General features: G+C 38.7%; 3 protein-coding genes across 5 annotated transcripts in view; all 3 read left to right on the forward strand.

The window, feature by feature from the left end:
* Nucleotides 1-732: 732 nt before the first annotated feature.
* LOC121370176 lies at nucleotides 733-9,535 on the forward strand. The gene is made up of 5 exons (XM_041495291.1): nucleotides 733-761; nucleotides 2,450-3,198; nucleotides 3,657-3,675; nucleotides 8,637-8,687; nucleotides 9,472-9,535. The coding sequence occupies exons 1-5, from the start codon at nucleotides 733-735 to the stop codon at nucleotides 9,533-9,535; spliced, it is 912 nt and encodes a 303-aa protein (XP_041351225.1).
* Nucleotides 9,536-9,624: 89 nt separating this feature from the next.
* Nucleotides 9,625-21,522, forward strand: LOC121370178 (mucin-2-like). The gene is made up of 4 exons (XM_041495292.1): nucleotides 9,625-9,694; nucleotides 12,485-12,778; nucleotides 13,460-13,696; nucleotides 20,735-21,522. The coding sequence occupies exons 1-4, from the start codon at nucleotides 9,625-9,627 to the stop codon at nucleotides 21,520-21,522; spliced, it is 1,389 nt and encodes a 462-aa protein (XP_041351226.1).
* Nucleotides 21,523-22,655: 1,133 nt separating this feature from the next.
* LOC121371782 (adhesion G protein-coupled receptor L4-like) overlaps nucleotides 22,656-23,577 on the forward strand; it is a 57,412-nt gene continuing 56,490 nt past the window's right edge. For all 3 annotated transcript variants that reach the window (XM_041497916.1, XM_041497917.1, XM_041497919.1), the window contains exon 1: nucleotides 22,656-23,217. In XM_041497916.1, coding sequence (XP_041353850.1) covers nucleotides 23,181-23,217 — 37 coding nt within the window. In that variant the 5' untranslated portion in view covers nucleotides 22,656-23,180. The remainder of the gene's footprint in view (nucleotides 23,218-23,577) is intronic.

A 23,577-nucleotide genomic window follows, 5' to 3' on the forward strand; every position in this document is an offset into this window, starting at 1 on the left:
ATTTCATAATATATTTCGCCCGGGTGTTAGAAAATCTCAAATTGGTTACACAATACATAGTTTTATACAGGTGCATGGAATGATATGATTTGTTTTGCTATGCTTGTGAAATTATATAATCCGTGACCTAACCTTCGTACCATCAAACACGTTAAGTGTTTTCCCATTAAGTTCAGGTTGGCTTGACATAAAAGGAAATGGAGAAAATTATTTGGACATAGCGAAAATGTTCTACTTGTGTGTAGTTTTGTAAAAACACTGGTCAGGATATAAATACAAAAACAATAGAAGAATGGTTTTGGTGCTTGTAGTTTGAAATTGTATCTTCCCGATGTTTTGGATCCTATATATACTATACATACAAAACGAATCTCGAGCTAATAGATAAACTTCACAGAAGAATAAATAAAGAAAGAAAATATGACGTTAAACTCCATGAGAAGACGACAGTTTCACTATGGATGAGTTTTGGAGTTGTATTTATATATTAACCAAAGTTGGGCTTTTTAATTACACATAAATATAGAACATTTTTGTTGTTTCCAAAACACTTGTCCTTTTCTTTTTATTTCATGGAAAATTGGAATACTTCTTTTTTGACTGGCATGAAGTATAGTATAAATCGAAATGTGCGTGATCTATTAAGTGGCTTTTATGGGTAAAACATATCAACAGTGCGATTTAATCTGCACTGCACTTAATCATAATAGAGTCAGTCCGTGGATGCTACGGATGGGTAGAGCTGAAAAGCTGTTTCTTGGGTAGGTTATGTGAAGTCAGCATGATCGGTAGAAAACTGGATCAGTGACATTATGTCGCCGGTCAGGAGTTTCTTCAAGTTTAATTCAGAAAAATAGCTTTTTATATTACCTGAATAACTGTGGATTCCATTTTGTGATGCTGAATGGTTATCACGATGTTCGACATTGTATTCACGCCTGATAGAAAATGGACTTTGGCCATTACGAAACAATAGTCATATTTTCAACGAATTTTATTAACTTATTGACATGAATTCTTTACAATTTGTAGTGAAACTATAGTATGTGAAACTGGGTTAGTTGAAATGTTAGACGTTAATGGTCAATAATAAACCATCTGTGTCTAGAAAGTCTGAAAACCATCGTAATAAATTATTGATGAACTAGAAAGGCAAGAATTTTTAATTCTTATAAATAACTCGGTGAATTCATAGAATGTATTTGTATAATTGTATATGTCTCTCTCTCTCTCTCTCTCTCTCTCTCTCTCTCTCTCTCTCTCTCTCTCTCTCTCTCTCTCTGTGTTGCTCTATCTCTCGCTCTCTCTCGCTCTCTCTCTCTCTCTCTCGCTCTCGCTCTCTCTCTCTCTCTCTCTCTCTCTCTCTCTCTCTCTCTCTCTCTCTCTCTCTCTCTCTCTCTCTCTCTCTCTCCTGCCTAGGTGTTTCTCAAACCTTCTGTTTCTTTCATAGGGGATAGTAGTTTGATGTTTTTAATTTGAACATCCTAGTCCACAGATGTTATAGTAATAGTGTAACACATTTTTTCTAAGTGCAAGTCCACAGTAACAGACGCAATATTTTCATTATTTTCTTTCTTTCAAAAAAACAAAATGATAAAGACAAACGTCGAGAGAGCTAGAAAACCCATAAGGGCAAGTCCACAGTAACTGGTGCAACGTTTTCATTATCTCATTTCTTGTCTTTTTAAAATTAAAAACAAAATTCCTATTATTCGCTTTGATTGCAATACATGTGTTGTGCCACAGTCCTGTCAAAAGAATATCCAATTACTACAATCATAAATGAAAAATAAAAATATAACGGGACATTTTCTTTTATTGTTAAAGTGATTATCAGTGGATATTACTGATACAGAAAAAAGGTGGTGTAGTGTTTAAGCTATCGGACCCCAGGCTAGTAGGTAGTGAGTCCGTATCCCGATACTAGCTTCCACCTAGAGCGAGTTTCAGCAGCTCACTGGATTGGTGTAGGACCTCAACTATACACCGACTTCTCCGTGACTACCAATAGCATACTGTCCTAGACAGGCAGCCTAGATTGCTGAGGTGTTTGTCCAGGACAACGTACTTCAAGCTTACGTTGCGTTTGATTTGACATGTTTAATGTATGTGTAGTTGTTGGCTATATCAGAATCTGTGGGCGCGTGAGTAAATAGTTTGTCCGTTGTGGACACGTCTGTCTATAACAATATACATAGGCGGCGGAAGCGGCTGAGCCATGGGGGGCCCTCCCCCCTCCCCCCCCCCCAATAATGTTTATTATGGGAGCCTGCCCCCCCCCCCCAAATAATTCTATAGCTTTTGTTACTTAATTATGGTATATTATTATGTATGCCAAGATCTGTTTTTGTATTCATATCTATATCAATTTTATACAATTTGTGTTAAAATACATGTACATGTATACATCTAAAAGTTATAAATGCCTGTTACGTTTGTGTCTCGTTAGCTGTGTTTCCGATCTTGTGTTCAATGCAGCAGAAGAGCTTTCACGTAGCTTACAAAGTAGGGACACTTCTGCACAAAAAGCACATTTAGTTTGCAAATCTGTGCTACAGTACTACCAGAAACTGCGCCAAGATGAGTTCGAGTTTGAGCATCTCTACAGTGAGACGATTAAAGAGGCAGCTGCATTCAATATTGAACCAACTCTGCCAAGACATCGAAACCGACCAAAAAGGTATGATGATGGTCAGGATGCACACAAGTTTGACAGTCCCAAGCAGCTGCACAAACAAGAGTACATCGAAACGTTGGAATTTCTGATCAACCTGTTGGAGGCAAGATTTGATCAAAATGACTTTGACATAGTTTGTGATACGGAAAACATGCTCCTAGGAGCAGCCAACGGGACCTCCGTAGAATTCCTAGATTCAATCAAGTTGTATACCAAAGACATTGACATGACTAAATTGAAAACGCATCTTAAGCTCCTTCCTCAATTCATTCAGGTGACTAATGAGGACATTAAACATGTGGGATCAATGAGAACAATTGCCAGTGCACTGAATTCGAGCCAAGTGGGAAAGAAACTGCTTAGTGAAGTAACAAGTCTATTACAGATATATTTTACCATCCCTGTAACTACTGCTACAGCAGAGAGGTCCTTTTCCATCTTGGGGAGACTGAAGACTTGGCTGAGGAGCACAATGAGTCAGGGTCGACTCAACAATCTCCTCATGAGTCATGCTCATGAGAGTATCACCGACTCCCTTTCTCTCTCAGTGGTTGCAGAGGAATTTACATCAGCAAATGAAAGGAGGATATCATTCTTTGGAAGCTTTAAGTGAATTACTAGACGGGTTTATCACGGTGGCCGAGTCGTTTAGGTGCTGCACTGCCAAGTATGCAGTACATTCGGATCGTACCAAAATGATGCCACGTTGTGTTTTTAAATATGATATTTACTGGGTCGACGTTTCTGCTGGTGGGCTATTAGTTTCTGCTGGTGGGCTATTACTTTCTGCTGGTGGGCTATTAGTTTCTGCTGGTGGGCTATTACTTTCTGAGTGCGCCATTAGGCCCGTTGCAATTTAAACAATTAATGAACTCTAATACAAAAACTACACTACTTTCCAACCGAGTGTTTGACAGTACATAATATTGTCATCTACACTTAACAATTATTGTGTTTCCATTTTTTGTGAAAATCACAGTGGCCGATCAGGCCGAGAGGTTAAGGCGCTGGACTGTGAAATGATATGCCTGTCGGTGCAGTGGATTCGAATATTATTGAGCCAGTGACGTCAAAATACTATGCGAGCCCATGTTTGAATCACGTGACGAGTCTGTCATGTGTACATTAGGTTGGTTACTCAAGTTCATATAATGGCGAACACCCAGAAATTATCTCCCCCTTAGAGGTCCCGTCGTCACTATACACCCTAGAGTCTCGCTTTAAACAGCTGTTCAGTACTGTGATTTGAAGCCAGTGGTCGTATAAAATTACTTGTCTACCTCTGTATGAACAGGAAAAGTGGTCATATTTTTTACGACGATGATGCATTGCACAAAGAATGTCTGGACTGCATAACGGATCTAGTATATGACAAAATACAACAACAAAAAACAAAACAAACAGTGAATCGCTGAAAAACGAGGCGTTTGTATGTCATTGCCAAAAACCTATCCATTCTCGGTGTGTGGATTTAAAACAAAATTAATTATTTATATATTATTTGAATAAAATCTAGTTGAAATATTATATTTTCTTCCTTTTATGTATGCCATGTGGACATTTGTTTATTTGTGTGTTTTGTTCACTGCTTTTTGGTGAGGGGGAGGGTTTAGGTGAGTTCGTCCTACCCCCCATGGCATTGATCATGTTTGTTGTCGATTATTTTATTATTTTATTTATTTATTTTTAATCAATAATTTCACAGACTAAAAGAAAAAAATGTTTTAGAAACAACACTTTTTTTTATGTACAGGGCCAGCGGAGTGTATTTGAAAGTGGGGATGGGGTGGGGGTACTTATAGTGTGCTGTTTGTTAAAAGGTTGTGGTGTGTGTGAGAGAGAGAGAGAGAGAGAGAGAGAGAGAGAGACAGACAGACAGAGAGAGAGAGAGAGAGAGAGAGTGTGTATACATGTATTTGAGGGCCCGAACCTGTTGGTGGGGGTTCGGAGGCATGCTCACCCAGAATAAGTTTAAATATCAGATGTTAACATAGGGCCTATGACATCTCCAGACTTTTGAGAACAGTAACAGGAAAAAAGAGGATACCATGGCCCTATCGGCTCTTACCTCTTCCACAGCCCCTAATACACAATTTGAAGAAGAAGAAAATAATAGTTTGAGACATGCAAATAGCATACATACAATATAAACAGAATAGTGAGATGTGGAGTGCCCATTGAGGTGTAAAAACAATTGTTTCTTAAAACCGACCCTACCTAAAAAAAAAGGCTTACCCTCATTATTTTTCCCATTTTTTTAAGTTAAAAAGAGTACAGATGTAGGTGGGTTGTTGTTGTTTGTTTTTTTGGGGTTTTTTTTTTGGTTTTTTAAGTTTAGACTGGCCCTACCTAATAATTTTTAGTCATGTTCCCAGAATTTTTTTTAGGTACAAGGCAGAATAAAATTTTCTTTTCTTCATTTGTTAAACTCTACATTTGATTATTCCTTTGTTAATCTATCTATAGGGGGCCTATTAGTTGGGTATCTCTTTTGTAAGCTGTAATATGTATGTAGGATGCATTTTCTTTTTATACTAAGCATATCTGAAATTACTGACAAAAACACTACCAAAGGATGCTGTGATGGTGGTGTAAACAAATAACTCCAATGAAAGTGAAAATGCTGAAATTAAAGTAATTGGTAGGAGTAGCCTGTGTGGTGGCCATGGGTTTACCTTCTTGGCGAGTCAGTATCTATGCCAAGTGTCAAAACCATGGGTCAAAATTATGAAGGCTGTTTTTCTGAAACACCAATGTTTAACACCAAATTTAAAATGTGCTGAGATGTGAAAAAAAATATTAATTTATTTTCATTATTGGCTATTCTAAAGAGACTATGGAGCTTGTTTTGCAATGTGAGATTTGGTTAAATACTTGAGGCATAACAGAACAAACTGTTTTTGCTACTGACCCAAAAACAAACTAACCATAACAAAATACTTTCCACATTATAATCTAGAATTTATTTGGGGTAGTATGTTGACTACATTGTGATAAATTCTAGCATGGCATTGAAAAAACCCACACTGTTGGACTGAAAATATAAATACCAGATAGGTATTGTTTATGTACAGTTTATCAAATACATGTACATGCTAAGCAAGTAACTCATCATACATTGAACATGAAACAAGCCATGTGTGAATACTGCATGTAATGCATCTCTTGAAATTAATGTAATTAGTGTTAATTGGTGTTGTACCTATATTCACTTTAAACTATTAGTAAACCATAAGTGTACTTTTATATATAGTCATAATTATTTCTTGTTGCATCTGGTTTTAGAAATCCACATTTATAAAATAGCAGTATTTTGTTTCTTTAATTTATAATTTATTACTCTTGCAGCCTTTGGAGAGAAAAAATAGTATAATGTCTAAAGCAGTTTTTAATTGCTGTTAATTTCATTATCAGTGGAAATCATGGAAAGTCATGAATTTTCTTGGTAAATAAGTGTATGAACCATGATAAAGATTATTTACATTGGACTTTTCTTAATATAAGTACTGAAAAGTATAAAATTTAGATACCGGTAGGTCAAATAGATTTATGTTAAAACAGGCTCAGTGAAATCAGAATTCCTATCAGATTATGTCATTTTGTACACACAAATTAAATTATTTACATTAACAAATTATAAATATTGAAAAACAATACCACTATCATTTCTAATTTCATGTAAATGTGTATGAAAAAGCATTGTTATATTTCTACTTGCATGTGAAGAAAAAAAAAATTAAGAACAAAAAAACTATATATGGCTGATTTAATTTTTTTAATTTCCTATTTATTTTTCATCATTTGAAAATTTAATATTTATTTCTGTAATTATATATGTACGTTATTGATTTTTTTTTTATTAATTACATGTATACATATAAACATTTTTAATTTTTTTAATTTTGCATTGAATATATTTATTTATTTATTTATTTATTTTATTGATTTTGTTTGGGTTGGGTTTGGGGTTTTTTTGTTTTTTTTCATTGAAATAATTTATTAAAAATAATTGTTGACAAATTTGGTTGAATTTACTCTACTCTGCAAACGAATAATTTGTGGTTTTAAACAAGGATATCTTCATATTAAATCGCGATAACAAACATTGAAGAGTAAATGAATGAATGAATGTTTAACGACACCCCAGCACGAAAAATACATCGGCTACTGGGTGTCAAACTATGGTAAACAAATAACATTGAATAGAACCCGGAAGTAAACGGCGAAGAATGGAGCGTGGCGTTTTACAAATTAAAACTTTATTAAATGCTGTTACCGGGGTGTTTTTTTATTGCAAACACTCAAGTATTATCAGTCAAATATGTACACATGTAATGGTTTTGGCATGGTGGATATATGATAGAAAGTTGTAAGAACGGTAGGGAGTAGCCTACGTGGTTGGGGAAAACCCACGATTTAGCTGGACATTATTTTGTTCTTTTTTATTCTTCCATTATTTTATTTTTTACTACCAACTGCGGAATTTCGTAGATTTTTATTATTTACTTTAATTTTTAGCCGTTCTACTCTTTAGTCACATACATGCTCACAATTAGGTCGGGAATAATAGAGTGGATATACCGATCGGTGCTTTACGACAATACAAATCTATTCTCATGGGCCCCCAATATATTATATGTTCCGTCGGCTAGTTACATTATTTAAAAAATAAATTACAAGGAAAGGAAAGAAATACTTTATTCTAATTCAACACATTTGTAAGAACGAATCTGACTGGATCTCTGCTAAAAATTTCAGGTGGTAAAATCACCGATATACCGGTCGCAAATTTTCTGGCAGAAATACGTCATAAGTTAAGCGAAGAACAGGGTTGTTTTGTAATGACGTCATAAAGACAATTTCTGTAGCGTTCATATTACGTACAGAAGTCGTTAAATAATGAGAAGTTTTTATGTCAGAAATGAACATATTATTCTTTATTAGTCGTTATCTAATTATTGGAGCAGATTAAATATGTCAAATTACACACCTATGTTCGAGCCGCTAACTGTCCGACCACCCATCGTCTGTTAATGGGCTGCCTAAAGACGTCACCAGCTGGTGACGTTTATAGGCTTATTCTTACTACAAATGTGACAATTTTCTATTTAAAATCAACCAGCAAGCAGTTTAATTAGAATAGGGATAAGCCTTCTGTGTTTTCCGTTTTTGCGGACGTATATCGCTTTTACAGTAGCAAATTTACCGTTTTATTGGCTCCGCTAACGCGTCGCCAATAAAACTAAATTTGCGACAGTAAAACCACCGATATACGTCCGCAAATCGGAAAACACAGTAGGGTTATCCCCTAATTTAACGAGCACTCAACTATCAATTACAAAGGAAAAAAATAGTCGAAACTCGGTTTTAAAATGACTCATTCTATGAAATACATGCCAGAAAATCGCATTTCAGGCCATCTAAATTTCAAAATTTTCCGGGGGAGTATGGCCCCGCCCCCACCCCCTCCCGCAACTAGCTCGTGCCCTTCGCTCACTGCAGGTTGACACCCCTCCCCAATATTCAAAACGTTCCGCCGCCTATAATATAGGCCTACAAAGAAAGTAGATTTTTGTTCACGCTATCGTGCCTTACACTGAATGTATTCTGATATTACGAACGGCTGTAAAGCGCATCTTGTAAACTAATATGTGGTTTAATGTTCATCGCAAGCCACTGACCAACGACTTAAGGCTAATAACAAATGAAATGCGTAGTCAGTGGCGAAACATCCACGTCACGCCTGCTATTGAAGAAATAGGCTTCTAAAAATAGCTTTCTAAAGAAGCAGTACCTGCGTCACTCTCTGTAATAACAAACTAGCTAGCACGATGTATGTCAACGGTCTGCGTTCAGTGAAAAGAAACGTATTTTCTACATGTCAGAAAGAGTGTATTATTAAGATTCAATGCGTCGTAAGGTCCCATTATATACCCTTTGAGTTATTTTCTGTTCCAAGTACTGCTGAGAGCGGTGCGTCCTCTCATGTGGGTGGAAATCTGTCTGGCAGGTAACAAAAGGTGTAGCCTATGTGGTGGCGACGAGTAATTAAACGGTCTCAACAGATACTGGGAAATGACGTCACGATGGTTTATTTCCGTCCCGACAGATCAATTACGCCAATAGTCGATCATTAATAAATCAATTTGTTCTTTGATCGTGGCCTTCACCCTCAGCACACACATAAGCAGGGGCGTAGTAAGAAAACATTTAGCCCGAACGGGGGGATTCGGGTGAACCATGCAAAGACTTTCATATGTGACCAATTAGGAAAAACACCACACTTTCTGTCTTTACTTACTTTATGAAACTAAATCTCGTACCGGTGTTTTCATCATTAACAAGCTGGAACTTTAAATTTAAAGGGTTGTGTTCATGGGCTGTACAATTCGAAATTATATAAAGAAGGAAATGTTTTATTTAACGACGCACTCAACACATTTTATTTACGGTTATATGGCGTCGGACATATGGTTAAGGACCACACATATATTGTTTTGTTGTTGTTGTCATTTGTTTTGTTTTGGGGGCTTTCTTTTTTTCTTTCTTTTTTTTAAAGTCTGCTTTTGGGGGGATGGGTGGGGTGGGGGTCATGTTTAAATCAAAAACGGAGTATAATGTTGTTGCGTGCCTCGTTATAAAACACGGACCCTTTGCTAATTAGGAATTTGTCTATTCGTGGCGTATATTTATACACTTATTATTTTAAATTTTTTAATTCTTCTTTTCTTTCAATCTTATTCAGTCCCCGAGTTGTAGTATAATGTTTTATTATATATGATTAACATTTACAGATGGCACCACCGTTGTCTGTTCGTCAATCTGCCATCACAGATCGCTGACAAAAGAGGAAGCTGAAAGACAATGTTGTACCACGCAGCAGTGTGGGTACTGTTGGGCTTGGCGGTACAGGCGGAACCCTTAGTGAACCCATGTAAGTAAAGACAATGTTGTACCACGCAGCAGTGTGGGTACTGTTGGGCTTGGCGGTACAGGCGGAACCTTTAGTGAACCCATGTAAGTAAAGACAATGTTGTACCACGCAGCAGTGTGGGTACTGTTGGGCTTGACGATACAGGTGGAACTGTTAGTGAACCAATGTAAGTAAAGACAATGTTGTACAACGCAGCAGTGTGGGTACTGTTGGGCTTGGCGGTACAGGCGGAACCCTTAGTGAACCCATGTAAGTAAAGACAATGTTGTACCACGCAGCAGTGTGGGTACTGTTGGGCTTGACGATACAGGTGGAACTGTTAGTGAACCAATGTAAGTAAAGACAATGTTGTACCACGCAGCAGTGTGGGTACTGTTGGGCTTGACGATACAGGTGGAACCCTTAGTGAACCCATGTAAGTAAAGACAATGTTGTACCACGCAGCAGTGTGGGTACTGTTGGGCTTGGCGATACAGGTGGAACTGTTAGTGAACCCATGTCAGTAAAGACAATGTTGTACCACGCAGCAGTGTGGGTACTGTTGGGCTTGACGGTACAGGTGGAACTGTTAGTGAACCCACGTAAGTAAAGACAATGTTGTACCACGCAGCAGTGTGGGTACTGTTGGGCTTGGCGGTACAGGCGGAACTGTTAGTGAACCCACGTAAGTAAAGACAATGTTGTACCACGCAGCAGTGTGGGTACTGTTGGGCTTGACGATACAGGTGGAACTGTTAGTGAACCCATGTCAGTAAAGACAATGTTGTACCACGCTGCAGTGTGGGTACTGTTGGGCTTGACGATACAGGTGTGGGTACTGTGGAACTGTTAGTGAACCCATGTCAGTAAAGACAATGTTGTACCACGCAGCAGTGTGGGTACTGTTGGGCTTGACGGTACAGGTGGAACTGTTAGTGAACCCATGTAAGTAAAGACAATGTTGTACCACGCAGCAGTGTGGGTACTGTTGGGCTTGACGGTACAGGTGGAACTGTTAGTGAACCCATGTAAGTAAAGACAATGTTGGACCACGCAGCAGTGTGGGTACTGTTGGGCTTGACGATACAGGTGGAACTGTTAGTGAACCCATGTCAGTAAAGACAATGTTGTACCACGCAGCAGTGTGGGTACTGTTGGGCTTAACGGTACAGGTGGAACTGTTAGTGAATCCATGTAAGTAACTACATAAAAACTCTCCTATACAATCTGTAGTCTTACAGTAGTATTATTATTATTTAAATACACGTTTTTACCCAACATAGAAATATGGAGTGGCAGGGGGCCTGATATCAATTCCTTACAGCCATGTTATAAGCTAACATTGTTCACATTACAGGTGTACGATAATTGCACTGTACATATAAACGTGTAATGTGAACAATATGAATATATTATATCATATCATATCATATCATATCATATCATATCATATTATATCATATAATACTATATTATATTATATTTAACACTATTTTTTAAATTTGGAAACATGAAAACATAGAGTTCTGTGAAATATAGGGTTAACAGTGAATCTAAAGCCAGAGAGGAAAAAGGTTATGGCGATATTATTACGTACCATGTAAGGTTATGGCGATATCATTACGTACCATGTAAGATTATGGCGATATCATTACGTACCATGTAAGATTATGGCGATATCATTACGTACCATGTAAGGTTATGGCGATATGATTACGTACCATATAAGGTTATGGCGATATTATTACGTACCATGTAAGGTTATGGCGATATCATTACGTACCATGTAAGGTTATGGCGATATCATTACGTACCATGTAAGGTTATGGCGATATCATTACGTACCATGTAAGGTTATGGCGATATCATTACGTACCATGTAAGGTTATGGCGATATCATTACGTACCATGTAAGGTTATGGCGATATCATTACGTACCATGTAAGGTTATGGCGATATGATTACGTACCATGTAAGGTTATGGCGATATGATTACGTACCATGTAAGGTTATGGCGATATGATTACGTACCATGTAAGGTTATGGCGATATGATTACGTACCATATAAGGTTATGGCGATATGATTACGTACCATGTAAGGTTATGGCGATATGATTACGTACCATGTAAGGTTATGGCGATATGATTACGTACCATGTAAGGTTATGGCGATATGATTACGTACCATGTAAGGTTATGGCGATATGATTACGTACCATGTAAGGTTATGGCGATATCATTACGTACCATGTAAGGTTATGGCGATATCATTACGTACCATGTAAGGTTATGGCGATATCATTACGTACCATGTAAGGTTATGGCGATATCATTACGTACCATGTAAGGTTATGGCGATATCATTACGTACCATGTAAGGTTATATTATTACGTACCATGTAAGGTTATGGCGATATTGTTACGTACCATGTAAGGTTATGGCGATATTATTACGTACCATGTAAGGTTATGGCGATATTATTACGTACCATGTAAGGTTATGGCGATATTATTACGTACTAAAGTCTTACTGTTACCTTGTACGTTATTAATTTTAAACAAGTTATATGACGTTGTTTTCCACCACATGTATTTTTGATTGATGGATGGATGCATTGGTTATTGGTCTATGTATTATGGATTGATGGATAGATGGATGGATGGATGATTTGTCTGTGTATGATAGATGGATGGGTTATTGCGTGCGTTGTTGGCCTGTATATTATTGATGGATGGTTAGAGCCATAGATAAACATATCTAGCGAGATAGACAAAGATGGTTTATTTACTGTGAATATATGTATTTATTTTATGGGTTTGTTTTCTTTTATTATTATTATTGTTGTTGTTTTTATTATTATTATTATTATTATTATTATTATTATTGTTTCAGTTGCGGAAGTCAAACTTGACACGATCTACGCCACATCTGGCTTCAGAGGTTTGAAATCCAACATGGACCACGACATTCCGACAGTGAGCGTCATGGCTGGGTCTGACGTGTCGTTTCACTGTTGGGTGGAGGTATCCTCTAAAAGACGTGTCGCCATATATTTCACGTGGCTCTATAAAAGCGATCCTGTCAGAATACCTCGCTTTAACCATACACAGTTGGTGACCCAGTCAAATGACGGTAGAGACCATCACGCAGTAATTCGCATTTTAAACCTACAGCCAGCCGATTCAGGTAACTTGTTTACTTACTCACCATTTCACTCACTTGCTTACTTGTTCGCTCACTCGACCATCTACATTCTACTCACTCACACACTCACTCACTAATCATACCTACTTACACACAGAGACACAAAGAAACACATATGAATACATATATATATAGAAACATATATACAAATTATATAAATGGGAGATTAAAAAGCAGTGTCCCACTTTTTGAAGTTTAATAGCGGGAAAAGTATGAAATACAAATCCATCAGATTTTGTCTGAAACCAGTTTATTATGTTGGGTATTGATGGTACGATTTTCATTTGGATATGTCTTACCTTAAAACTGGTGCGTGATACAGAATGTGATGTTAGAAAAAAGCTATACCAATGAAATCATACTCCACATTTACTGATTTACTGAACGTCCAAAAAACGGTGGTCCTTTGGCAGCCATTTTATGTTCTTATTCGTAGACAAATAGTATGTAACTATCGTTCATGTAGGACTATGCATCACCATTATACCTATCTCATAGCATAATGACTCAGCGTGCTATGATGTTTCTTTGTGTAACTTGTTTCAAATCGATATGATGATAATGATGATTGTTATTATCATCATCATCATTATCACCATCATCATTATTATCATTATCATTATTATTGGTATTAGTATTATCATCCTCATTAAATTTTTTCAGGAGTATTCAGCTGCGTTGTTTCTAAGAAAGATACAGGGAAGACACTTATTAAAAGAATACGACTGAAAGTTAAATCACCACTCCCCATCCAGCCCATGATAACGCCACTCAGCTCGACCGTGGCTCCAGGAACTCCTGTCAACCTCACGTGTGTGGTACCGGGCTCGACGGCGGGAGACAACTCTCTTGATGATGTTAAATTTCTTCTTAACGAGGAGAAACTCGAATCCTCCAAAAGTAGGAGTTTAGTCTTCAAAATATCTTTGTACTCTCACCATCACCGTAGCTAGTGGATTTGCACAAAGAACCCCCACCCCCAAACCGAAACCGTATTTGTTTATCATTAACAGCAAATCAAATATGCCTTAATTCAAAGTTAAACTGTGTTATGTTTAATAATCAGCACGACTGCACATTGATTTATCATTAGTTATTGGATTTCAAACATTTGATAAATTTTGTCTCGTAGTCTTAGAGGAAACCCGCTACATTTTTTCCATTAGCGGCAAAGGATCTTTTATATACGGAAAACACCCGATCAGAGAATGGATCCACTGGGGCAGTTCGATCCTACGACACAAACACCTCAGCCAGTGATCTACCTCTGCCTACGGAGCTAGATCCAACCACGCCTGGCATCAATTACTTGTCTGAAATTCAGGGCGCGAAACTCTGATGCTGAGGTGATAACAATATGCCTTGCATCCCCTCCCCCCTCTTCCTCGCACCTGAAAGGCAAATTAATCACACACCACAATTATTGTTTTAATATTATTTCTTTAATATGCCAAACTCTTCCGACACTTATGTTTCCATAACACTAATCCAATTGCTTATTTGCGTATAGCCTAATTTGCACATCCATAGTAGTATCGCCACCACCCCCTCCCGTTCAGGTGAGACACCTGACTAGCTATGACCCACCATTTGTCTATCCAATGTTAACATATCCATATTAGTATCAGGTCTTCCAACACCACGTCCCATTCAGGTGAGACACATGGTTAGCTATGACCCGCCATTTGTCTATCCAATGTTAACACATCCATATTAGTATCAGGTCTTCCAACACCACGTCCCATTCAGGTGAGACACATGGTTAGCTATGACCCGCCATTTGTCTATCCAATGTTAACACATCCATATTAGTATCAGGTCTTCCAACACCACGTCCCATTCAGGTGAGACACCTGACTAGCTATGACCCGCCATTTGTCTATCCAATGTTAACACATCCATATTAGTATCAGGTCTTCCAACACCACGTCCCATTCAGGTGAGACACATGGTTAGCTATGACCCGCCATTTGTCTATCCAATGTTAACACATCCATATTAGTATCAGGTCTTCCAACACCACGTCCCATTCAGGTGAGACACATGGTTAGCTATGACCCGCCATTTGTCTATCCAATGTTAACACATCCATATTAGTATCAGGTCTTCCAACACCACGTCCCATTCAGGTGAGACACATGGTTAGCTATGACCCGCCATTTGTCTATCCAATGTTAACACATCCATATTAGTATCAGGTCTTCCAACACCACGTCCCGTTCAGGTGAGACACATGGTTAGCTATGACCCGCCATTTGTCTATCCAATGTTAACACATCCATATTAGTATCAGGTCTTCCAACACCACGTCCCATTCAGGTGAGACACCTGACTAGCTATGACCCGCCATTTGTCTATCCAATGTTAACACATCCATATTAGTATCAGGTCTTCCAACACCACGTCCCATTCAGGTGAGACACATGGTTAGCTATGACCCGCCATTTGTCTATCCAATGTTAACACATCCATATTAGTATCAGGTCTTCCAACACCACGTCCCGTTCAGGTGAGACACATGGTTAGCTATGACCCGCCATTTGTCTATCCAATGTTAACACATCCATATTAGTATCAGGTCTTCCAACACCACGTCCCATTCAGGTGAGACACATGGTTAGCTATGACCCGCCATTTGTCTATCCAATGTTAACACATCCATATTAGTATCAGGTCTTCCAACACCACGTCCCATTCAGGTGAGACACCTGACTAGCTATGACCCGCCATTTGTCTATCCAATGTTAACACATCCATATTAGTATCAGGTCTTCCAACACCACGTCCCATTCAGGTGAGACACATGGTTAGCTATGACTCACCATTTGTCTATCCAATATTAACACATCCATATTAGTATCAGGTCTTCCAACACCACGTCCCATTCAGGTGAGACACATGGTTAGCTATGACCCGCCATTTGTCTATCCAATATTAACACATCCATATTAGTATCAGGTCTTCCAACACCACGTCCCATTCAGGTGAGACACATGGTTAGCTATGACCCGCCATTTGTCTATCCAATATTAACACATCCATATTAGTATCAGGTCTTCCAACACCACGTCCCATTCAGGTGAGACACATGGTTAGCTATGACCCGCCATTTGTCTATCCAATATTAACACATCCATATTAGTATCAGGTCTTCCAACACCACGTCCCATTCAGGTGAGACACATGGTTAGCTATGACCCGCCATTTGTCTATCCAATATTAACACATCCATATTAGTATCAGGTCTTCCAACACCACGTCCCTTTCAGGTGAGACACCTGACTAGCTATGACCCGCCATTTGTCTATCCAATGTTAACACATCCATATTAGTATCAGGTCTTCCAACACCACGTCCCATTCAGGTGAGACACATGGTTAGCTATGACTCACCATTTGTCTATCCAATGTTAACACATCCATATTAGTATCAGGTCTTCCAACACCCCCTCCCGTTCAGATGAGACACATGGTTAGCTATGACCCGCCATTTGTCTATCCAATGTTAACACATCCATATTAGTATCAGGTCTTCCAACACCACGTCCCATTCAGGTGAGACACATGGTTAGCTATGACCCGCCATTTGTCTATCCAATATTAACACATCCATATTAGTATCAGGTCTTCCAACACCACGTCCCATTCAGGTGAGACACATGGTTAGCTATGACCCGCCATTTGTCTATCCAATGTTAACACATCCATATTAGTTTCAGGTCTTCCAACACCATGTCCCATTCAGGTGAGACACCTGACTAGCTATGACCCGCCATTTGTCTATCCAATGTTAACACATCCATATTAGTATCAGGTCTTCCAACACCACGTCCCATTCAGGTGAGATACCTGGTTAGCTACGACTCACCATTTGTCTATCCAATGTTAACACATCCATATTAATATCAGGTCTTCCAACACCACGTCCCATTCAGGTGAGACACCTGACTAGCTATGACCCGCCATTTGTCTATCCAATGTTAACACATCCATATTAGTATCAGGTCTTCCAACACCACGTCCCATTCAGGTGAGACACCTGACTAGCTATGACCCGCCATTTGTCTATCCAATGTTAACACATCCATATTAGTATCAGGTCTTCCAACACCACGTCCCATTCAGGTGAGACACATGGTTAGCTATGACCCGCCATTTGTCTATCCAATATTAACACATCCATATTAGTATCAGGTCTTCCAACACCACGTCCCTTTCAGGTGAGACACCTGACTAGCTATGACCCGCCATTTGTCTATCCAATGTTAACACATCCATATTAGTATCAGGTCTTCCAACACCACGTCCCATTCAGGTGAGACACATGGTTAGCTATGACTCACCATTTGTCTATCCAATGTTAACACATCCATATTAGTATCAGGTCTTCCAACACCCCCTCCCGTTCAGATGAGACACATGGTTAGCTATGACCCGCCATTTGTCTATCCAATGTTAACACATCCATATTAGTATCAGGTCTTCCAACACCACGTCCCATTCAGGTGAGACACATGGTTAGCTATGACCCGCCATTTGTCTATCCAATATTAACACATCCATATTAGTATCAGGTCTTCCAACACCACGTCCCATTCAGGTGAGACACATGGTTAGCTATGACCCGCCATTTGTCTATCCAATGTTAACACATCCATATTAGTTTCAGGTCTTCCAACACCATGTCCCATTCAGGTGAGACACCTGACTAGCTATGACCCGCCATTTGTCTATCCAATGTTAACACATCCATATTAGTATCAGGTCTTCCAACACCACGTCCCATTCAGGTGAGATACCTGGTTAGCTACGACTCACCATTTGTCTATCCAATGTTAACACATCCATATTAATATCAGGTCTTCCAACACCACGTCCCATTCAGGTGAGACACCTGACTAGCTATGACCCGCCATTTGTCTATCCAATGTTAACACATCCATATTAGTATCAGGTCTTCCAACACCACGTCCCATTCAGGTGAGACACCTGACTAGCTATGACCCGCCATTTGTCTATCCAATGTTAACACATCCATATTAGTATCAGGTCTTCCAACACCACGTCCCATTCAGGTGAGACACATGGTTAGCTATGACTCACCATTTGTCTATCCAATGTTAACACATCCATATTAGTATCAGGTCTTCCAACACCCCCTCCCGTTCAGATGAGACACATGGTTAGCTATGACCCGCCATTTGTCTATCCAATGTTAACACATCCATATTAGTATCAGGTCTTCCAACACCACGTCCCATTCAGGTGAGACACATGGTTAGCTATGACCCGCCATTTGTCTATCCAATATTAACACATCCATATTAGTATCAGGTCTTCCAACACCACGTCCCATTCAGGTGAGACACATGGTTAGCTATGACCCGCCATTTGTCTATCCAATGTTAACACATCCATATTAGTTTCAGGTCTTCCAACACCATGTCCCATTCAGGTGAGACACCTGACTAGCTATGACCCGCCATTTGTCTATCCAATGTTAACACATCCATATTAGTATCAGGTCTTCCAACACCACGTCCCATTCAGGTGAGATACCTGGTTAGCTACGACTCACCATTTGTCTATCCAATGTTAACACATCCATATTAATATCACATCATATTAATATCAGGTCTTCCAACACCACGTCCCATTCAGGTGAGACACCTGACTAGCTATGACCCGCCATTTGTCTATCCAATGTTAACACATCCATATTAGTATCAGGTCTTCCAACACCACGTCCCATTCAGGTGAGACACATGGTTAGCTATGACCCGCCATTTGTCTATCCAATGTTAACACATCCATATTAGTATCAGGTCTTCCAACACCACGTCCCATTCAGGTGAGACACCTGGTTAGCTACGACTCACCATTTGTCTATCCAGTACAGAAAGGTTAAAGATATGAGATAACAATTTTGATGATAATACAAGACATTTCTCGATGGCGAAGAACACTTTAAAACACACTACCTGCTGTGTAATCCGTCTGACTTGCCCTGTAAAACACCAAACATGGACACATGCTGTGGGATTTCGTCCAGCTTCTCTCTTTGTATGTTGTTGGAAAATATGTTTGAAATAAACATGAGTTTATCGTTTTAAAACAAATATACAACATACATACTTAATATTTTCATTGTCTGTTGTTGAAAAGTTAAAGTTTTTTTTCTTTAACACCACTAGAGCATATTGATTTGGTAATCATTGGTTATTGGATGTCAAACATTTGGTAAATTTGACATATAGTCTTAGAGAGAGAGGGTCCCGCTTCATTTTCTCATCAGGAGCAAGGGATATTTTAAACGCATCATCCCACGGAGAGGATAGCACATACCACGGCTTTTTATATACCAGTCGTGGTGCACTGGTTGGAACAACAGATTGTCTGTTGTTGAATTCAGAGTTGTGTAAACTGGTAGGGACTTATGATTGTGAGATTTTTTTGAAATATGAACATAGTGAGATGCTAGTGTTTCCAGTGCCAGCTTACAGACATACAAAACAAAATTAAATAGTTTTAATTTATATTAAAATAATTCCAGAAACACGTAAGTGTTTTGTTAAAGAAATCCTTATGTTTACATTTTAGATGTCAACAAAAACCAGTTGTACAGAACTATCCAAAATAGATTATCTTCTTGAGTATTCTATTGTAATGACAATAAACGTAAAACGTCTAACTTTAGTATTGTGTGATACTACGTCATGTACAAATACTACTTTCTGCTAATGGCAAGTTGTACGCTATAAAACAAACTTAGATTTGATTGACAAGTCTGAAAAAGAAGTTGCCAATACGCATGTCAAAAGTAGCCGTGTGGTTTTCGTAAACAGCGGTGGTTACAAACCAGCCTACCCAGCACTTGACAAACCGCGACTAGTGCTAGAGTCAGACTACCAACTGTCACGACGGTGTTGGCAAACTCGCCGATCTCATGACTTCTACGACTGTTCATTTGCTAAGTTGAGCGCTCTTACAATTTGATTCTAGTCGTATAAACATTCTACGACCGCATAGTTGTTAATCTTAGCGCACCCGTAGTAAGTTGAAAAAATTACAACGCAAATGTCGGTTTGGCCAACTCCGCCGTGACCGTCATAGTGTGAATCTAGCATAACACTGGTAAGGTTGTGTAATGCTAGTCTAAGAGTGTCATATGTCACGGCGAAATTGGCCAACTCCGCCGTGACCGTTCATAGTGTGAATCTAACATAACACTGGTAAGGTGTTGTAATGCGAGTCTAAGAGTGTCAACTGTCACGGCGAAATTGGCCAACTCCGCCGTGACCGTTTATAGTGTGAATCTATCATAACACTGGTAAGGTGTTGTAATGCGAGTCTAAGAGTGTCATATGTCACGGCGAAATTGGCCAACTCCGCCGTGACCGTTTATAGTGTGAATCTATCATAACACTGGTAAGGTGTTGTAATGCAATTCTAAGAGTGTCAACTGTCACGGCGAAATTGGCCAACTCCGCCGTGACCGTTCATAGTGTGAATCTATCATAACGCTGGTAAGGTGTTGTAATGCGAGTCTAAGAGTGTCATATGTCACGGCGAAATTGGCCAACTCCGCCGTGACCGTTCATAGTGTGAATCTATCATAACACTGGTAAGGTGTTGTAATGCGAGTCTAAGAGTGTCAACTGTCACGGCGAAATTGGCCAACTCCGCCGTGACCGTTCATAGTGTGAATCTATCATAACACTGTCACGGCGAAATTGGCCAACTCGACGGTTGCGTTATTTTCGACTTAGACGGGTGTTCTCGGATTAACAATGAATCGGTCGTAGGAGTTATATATGACGGAAATCGAGTTGTAAGAGCCCTCAGTCGTAGAAGGCGTGCGAGCAAAATGTTGGCCAACTTTGTCGTGGCAGTTGGTACTAAGCGACTAGTGTACATTTATTGTGTTCGTCTATTTCAGTGACGAGACTCAACTCAACTGCTGTGTACATCACAGTGAACCCCAGTGTTACTTCGCTCTACTATTGTGAGCTGGAAGACACGAAGAGTAAACCGGCCCGAATATACGTTGTAAACATTGTAAACATCACCACAAGCTCCCCGGCAACAACTAGCCATACGACTACTGGCTGGCGTCCTACAACAACAACGTCTTCCACCACCAGTGACGTTACAACAACTGTTAGAACCACAAACACAACGACAGTGGCTAAAACCCCAGAAACGACTAGTACAACTCTACAAGCAACAACTTCTACAACTCTACAAGCAACAACTTCTGCAAGTCTACAAGCAACAACTTCTACAACTCCACAAGCAACAAGTTCTACAACTCCACAAGCAACAACTTCTAAAACTCCACAACCAACAACTTCTAAAACAACAACTTCTAATACTCCACAACCAACAACTTCTAAAACTCCACAACCATCAACTTCTAAAGCTCCACAAACAATAACTACTAACACTCAACAAATAACAACTACTACAACTCCACAGACAATAACTACTACAACTCCACAAACAATAACTACTACTACTCCACAAGTAACAACTTCTAAAACTACACAACCAGCAACTTCTAAAACTACACAACCAACAACTACTAAAACTCCACAAACAATAACTACTACTACTCCACAAACAACTACTAAAACTACACAAACAATAACTACTACTATTCCACAAGCAACAACTACTAAAACTACACAAACACTACTACTACTACTAAAACTCCACAAACAATAACTACTACTACTCCACAACCAACTACTAAAACTCCACAACAATTACTAAAACTCCACAAACAACTACTAAAACTCCACAAACAACAACTACTACTACTCCACAAACAACTACTAAAACTCCACAAACAATAACTACTACTACTCCACAACCAACAACTACTAAAACTCCACAAACAACTACTAAAACTCCACAAACAATAACTACTACTACTCCACAAGTAACAACTACTAACACTCAACAAGTAACAACTACTAACACTCAACAAATAACAACTACTACAACTCCACAGCCAACAACTACTAAAACTCCACAAACAATTACTAAAACTCAACAAACAACTACTAAAACTCCACAAACAATAACTACTACTACTCCACAAGCAACAACTACTAAAACTCCACAAACAACTACTAAAACTCCACAAACAATAACTACTACTACTACTCAAGTTCACAAACACTACTACTACTCTCACAAGTAAAACAACTAAAACTCCACAAACAATAACTACTACTACTCCACAAGTAACAACTACTAACACTCAACAAATAACAACTACTACAACTCCACAACCAACAACTACTAAAACTCCACAAACAATTACTAAAACTCAACAAACAACTACTAAAACTCCACAAACAATAACTACTACTACTCCACAAGCAACAACTACTAAAACTCCACAAACAACTACTAAAACTCCACAAACAATAACTACTACTACTCCACAAGTAACAACTACTAACACTCTCAACAAGTAACAACTACTAACACTCAACAAATAACAACTACTACAACTCCACAAACAACAACTACTAAAACTCCACAAACAATTACTAAAACTCCACAAACAACTCCTATAACTCCCAAAACAACAACTTCGCAAAAAACTACTACATCTCCACAAACAACTATTAAAACTTCACAAACAATTACTACATCTCCACAAACAACTACTAAAACTTCACAAACAACTACTAAAACTTCACAAGCAATTACTACATCTCCACAAACAATTACTACAACTCCACAAACAACAACTACTAAACTCCACAAACAACTACTAAAACTCCACAAAAACAACTTCTACAAACAACTACTACTACTCCACTAACAACTACTAACACTCACAACAATTACTACATCTCCACAAACAACTACTAAAACTTCACAAACAACTACTAAAACTTCACAAGCAAACAATTACTACATCTCCACAAACAACTACTAAAACTCAACAAACAACTCCTATAACTCCCAAAACAACTTCACAAACAACTACTAAAACTCAACAAACAACAATTTTACAAACAACTACTACAACTCTACATGCAATAACTACTACAGCTAGACCAACAACTACTGCAACTCCACAAACAACAACTACTACAACTCCACAAAAAACGACTTTTACAACTCCACAAACAACAACTACTACAACTCCACAAACAACAACAAGTACAAGCACAACGACATCTGTTGCAAACCCTTCAACAACGGCAACGGTTAGCCTCAGTACGACTGTACTGGTAACAACGTTAAGTGTCACGACACCAAATTCGATACAAGATGCAGCTACCTTAGTCACAACATCATCGATAGCAAACGGCGGAGTTTCCACAACGACCGAACAAGACAGAACGTCAGCAGTGACGCAGATGACAACAACTCCCAAAGCTAGTACAATTAACACTAGTGAGTGTACGAGATGTCTGTTTTACTAATGGATTATCCTAAGTTTTTAGCCCTAGCAAGACTTCCATTTATTCCCCTTATAAAAATAAATACATATACCGCGTTTTTATTTTTAAAACACCATCTTGCTTTAACATGTTTTAAAATTAAAGCATTTTACGGATAAATACATTTGGAATTACCTTTTGGCCGAATTGTTTTAAATTTCGTTTGGCTGTAACGCGTTGGGAGATATAACAAATTTGTAGGTACGAAAGTACTTTAGACAAACATCGATATTGAGATACTACAAAACATTACGGTGTGCTGACATGCATTGGTTATACAGATATTCTTATTCTAAACAAGAAAATGTAAGTA

Source organism: Gigantopelta aegis, chromosome 4 (genome assembly GCF_016097555.1).
Source record: "Gigantopelta aegis isolate Gae_Host chromosome 4, Gae_host_genome, whole genome shotgun sequence".
Taxonomy (NCBI): Eukaryota; Metazoa; Mollusca; class Gastropoda; order Neomphalida; family Peltospiridae; genus Gigantopelta; species Gigantopelta aegis.

Coding starts and splice junctions, on each gene's coding strand:
- LOC121370176 (XM_041495291.1), top strand. CDS start 733: ATGGGTAGAGCTGAAAAGCTGTTTCTTGG. Junction 762..2,449: donor GCTGAAAAGCTGTTTCTTGG/GTAGGTTATGTG, acceptor GTGTCTCGTTAG/CTGTGTTTCCGATCTTGTGT. Junction 8,688..9,471: donor GGTGGAAATCTGTCTGGCAG/GTAACAAAAGGT, acceptor TAACATTTACAG/ATGGCACCACCGTTGTCTGT.
- LOC121370178 (XM_041495292.1), top strand. CDS start 9,625: ATGTTGTACCACGCAGCAGTGTGGGTACTGTTGGGCTTGGCGGTACAG. Junction 12,779..13,459: donor CCTACAGCCAGCCGATTCAG/GTAACTTGTTTA, acceptor AAATTTTTTCAG/GAGTATTCAGCTGCGTTGTT. Junction 13,697..20,734: donor GAAACTCGAATCCTCCAAAA/GTAGGAGTTTAG, acceptor CGTCTATTTCAG/TGACGAGACTCAACTCAACT.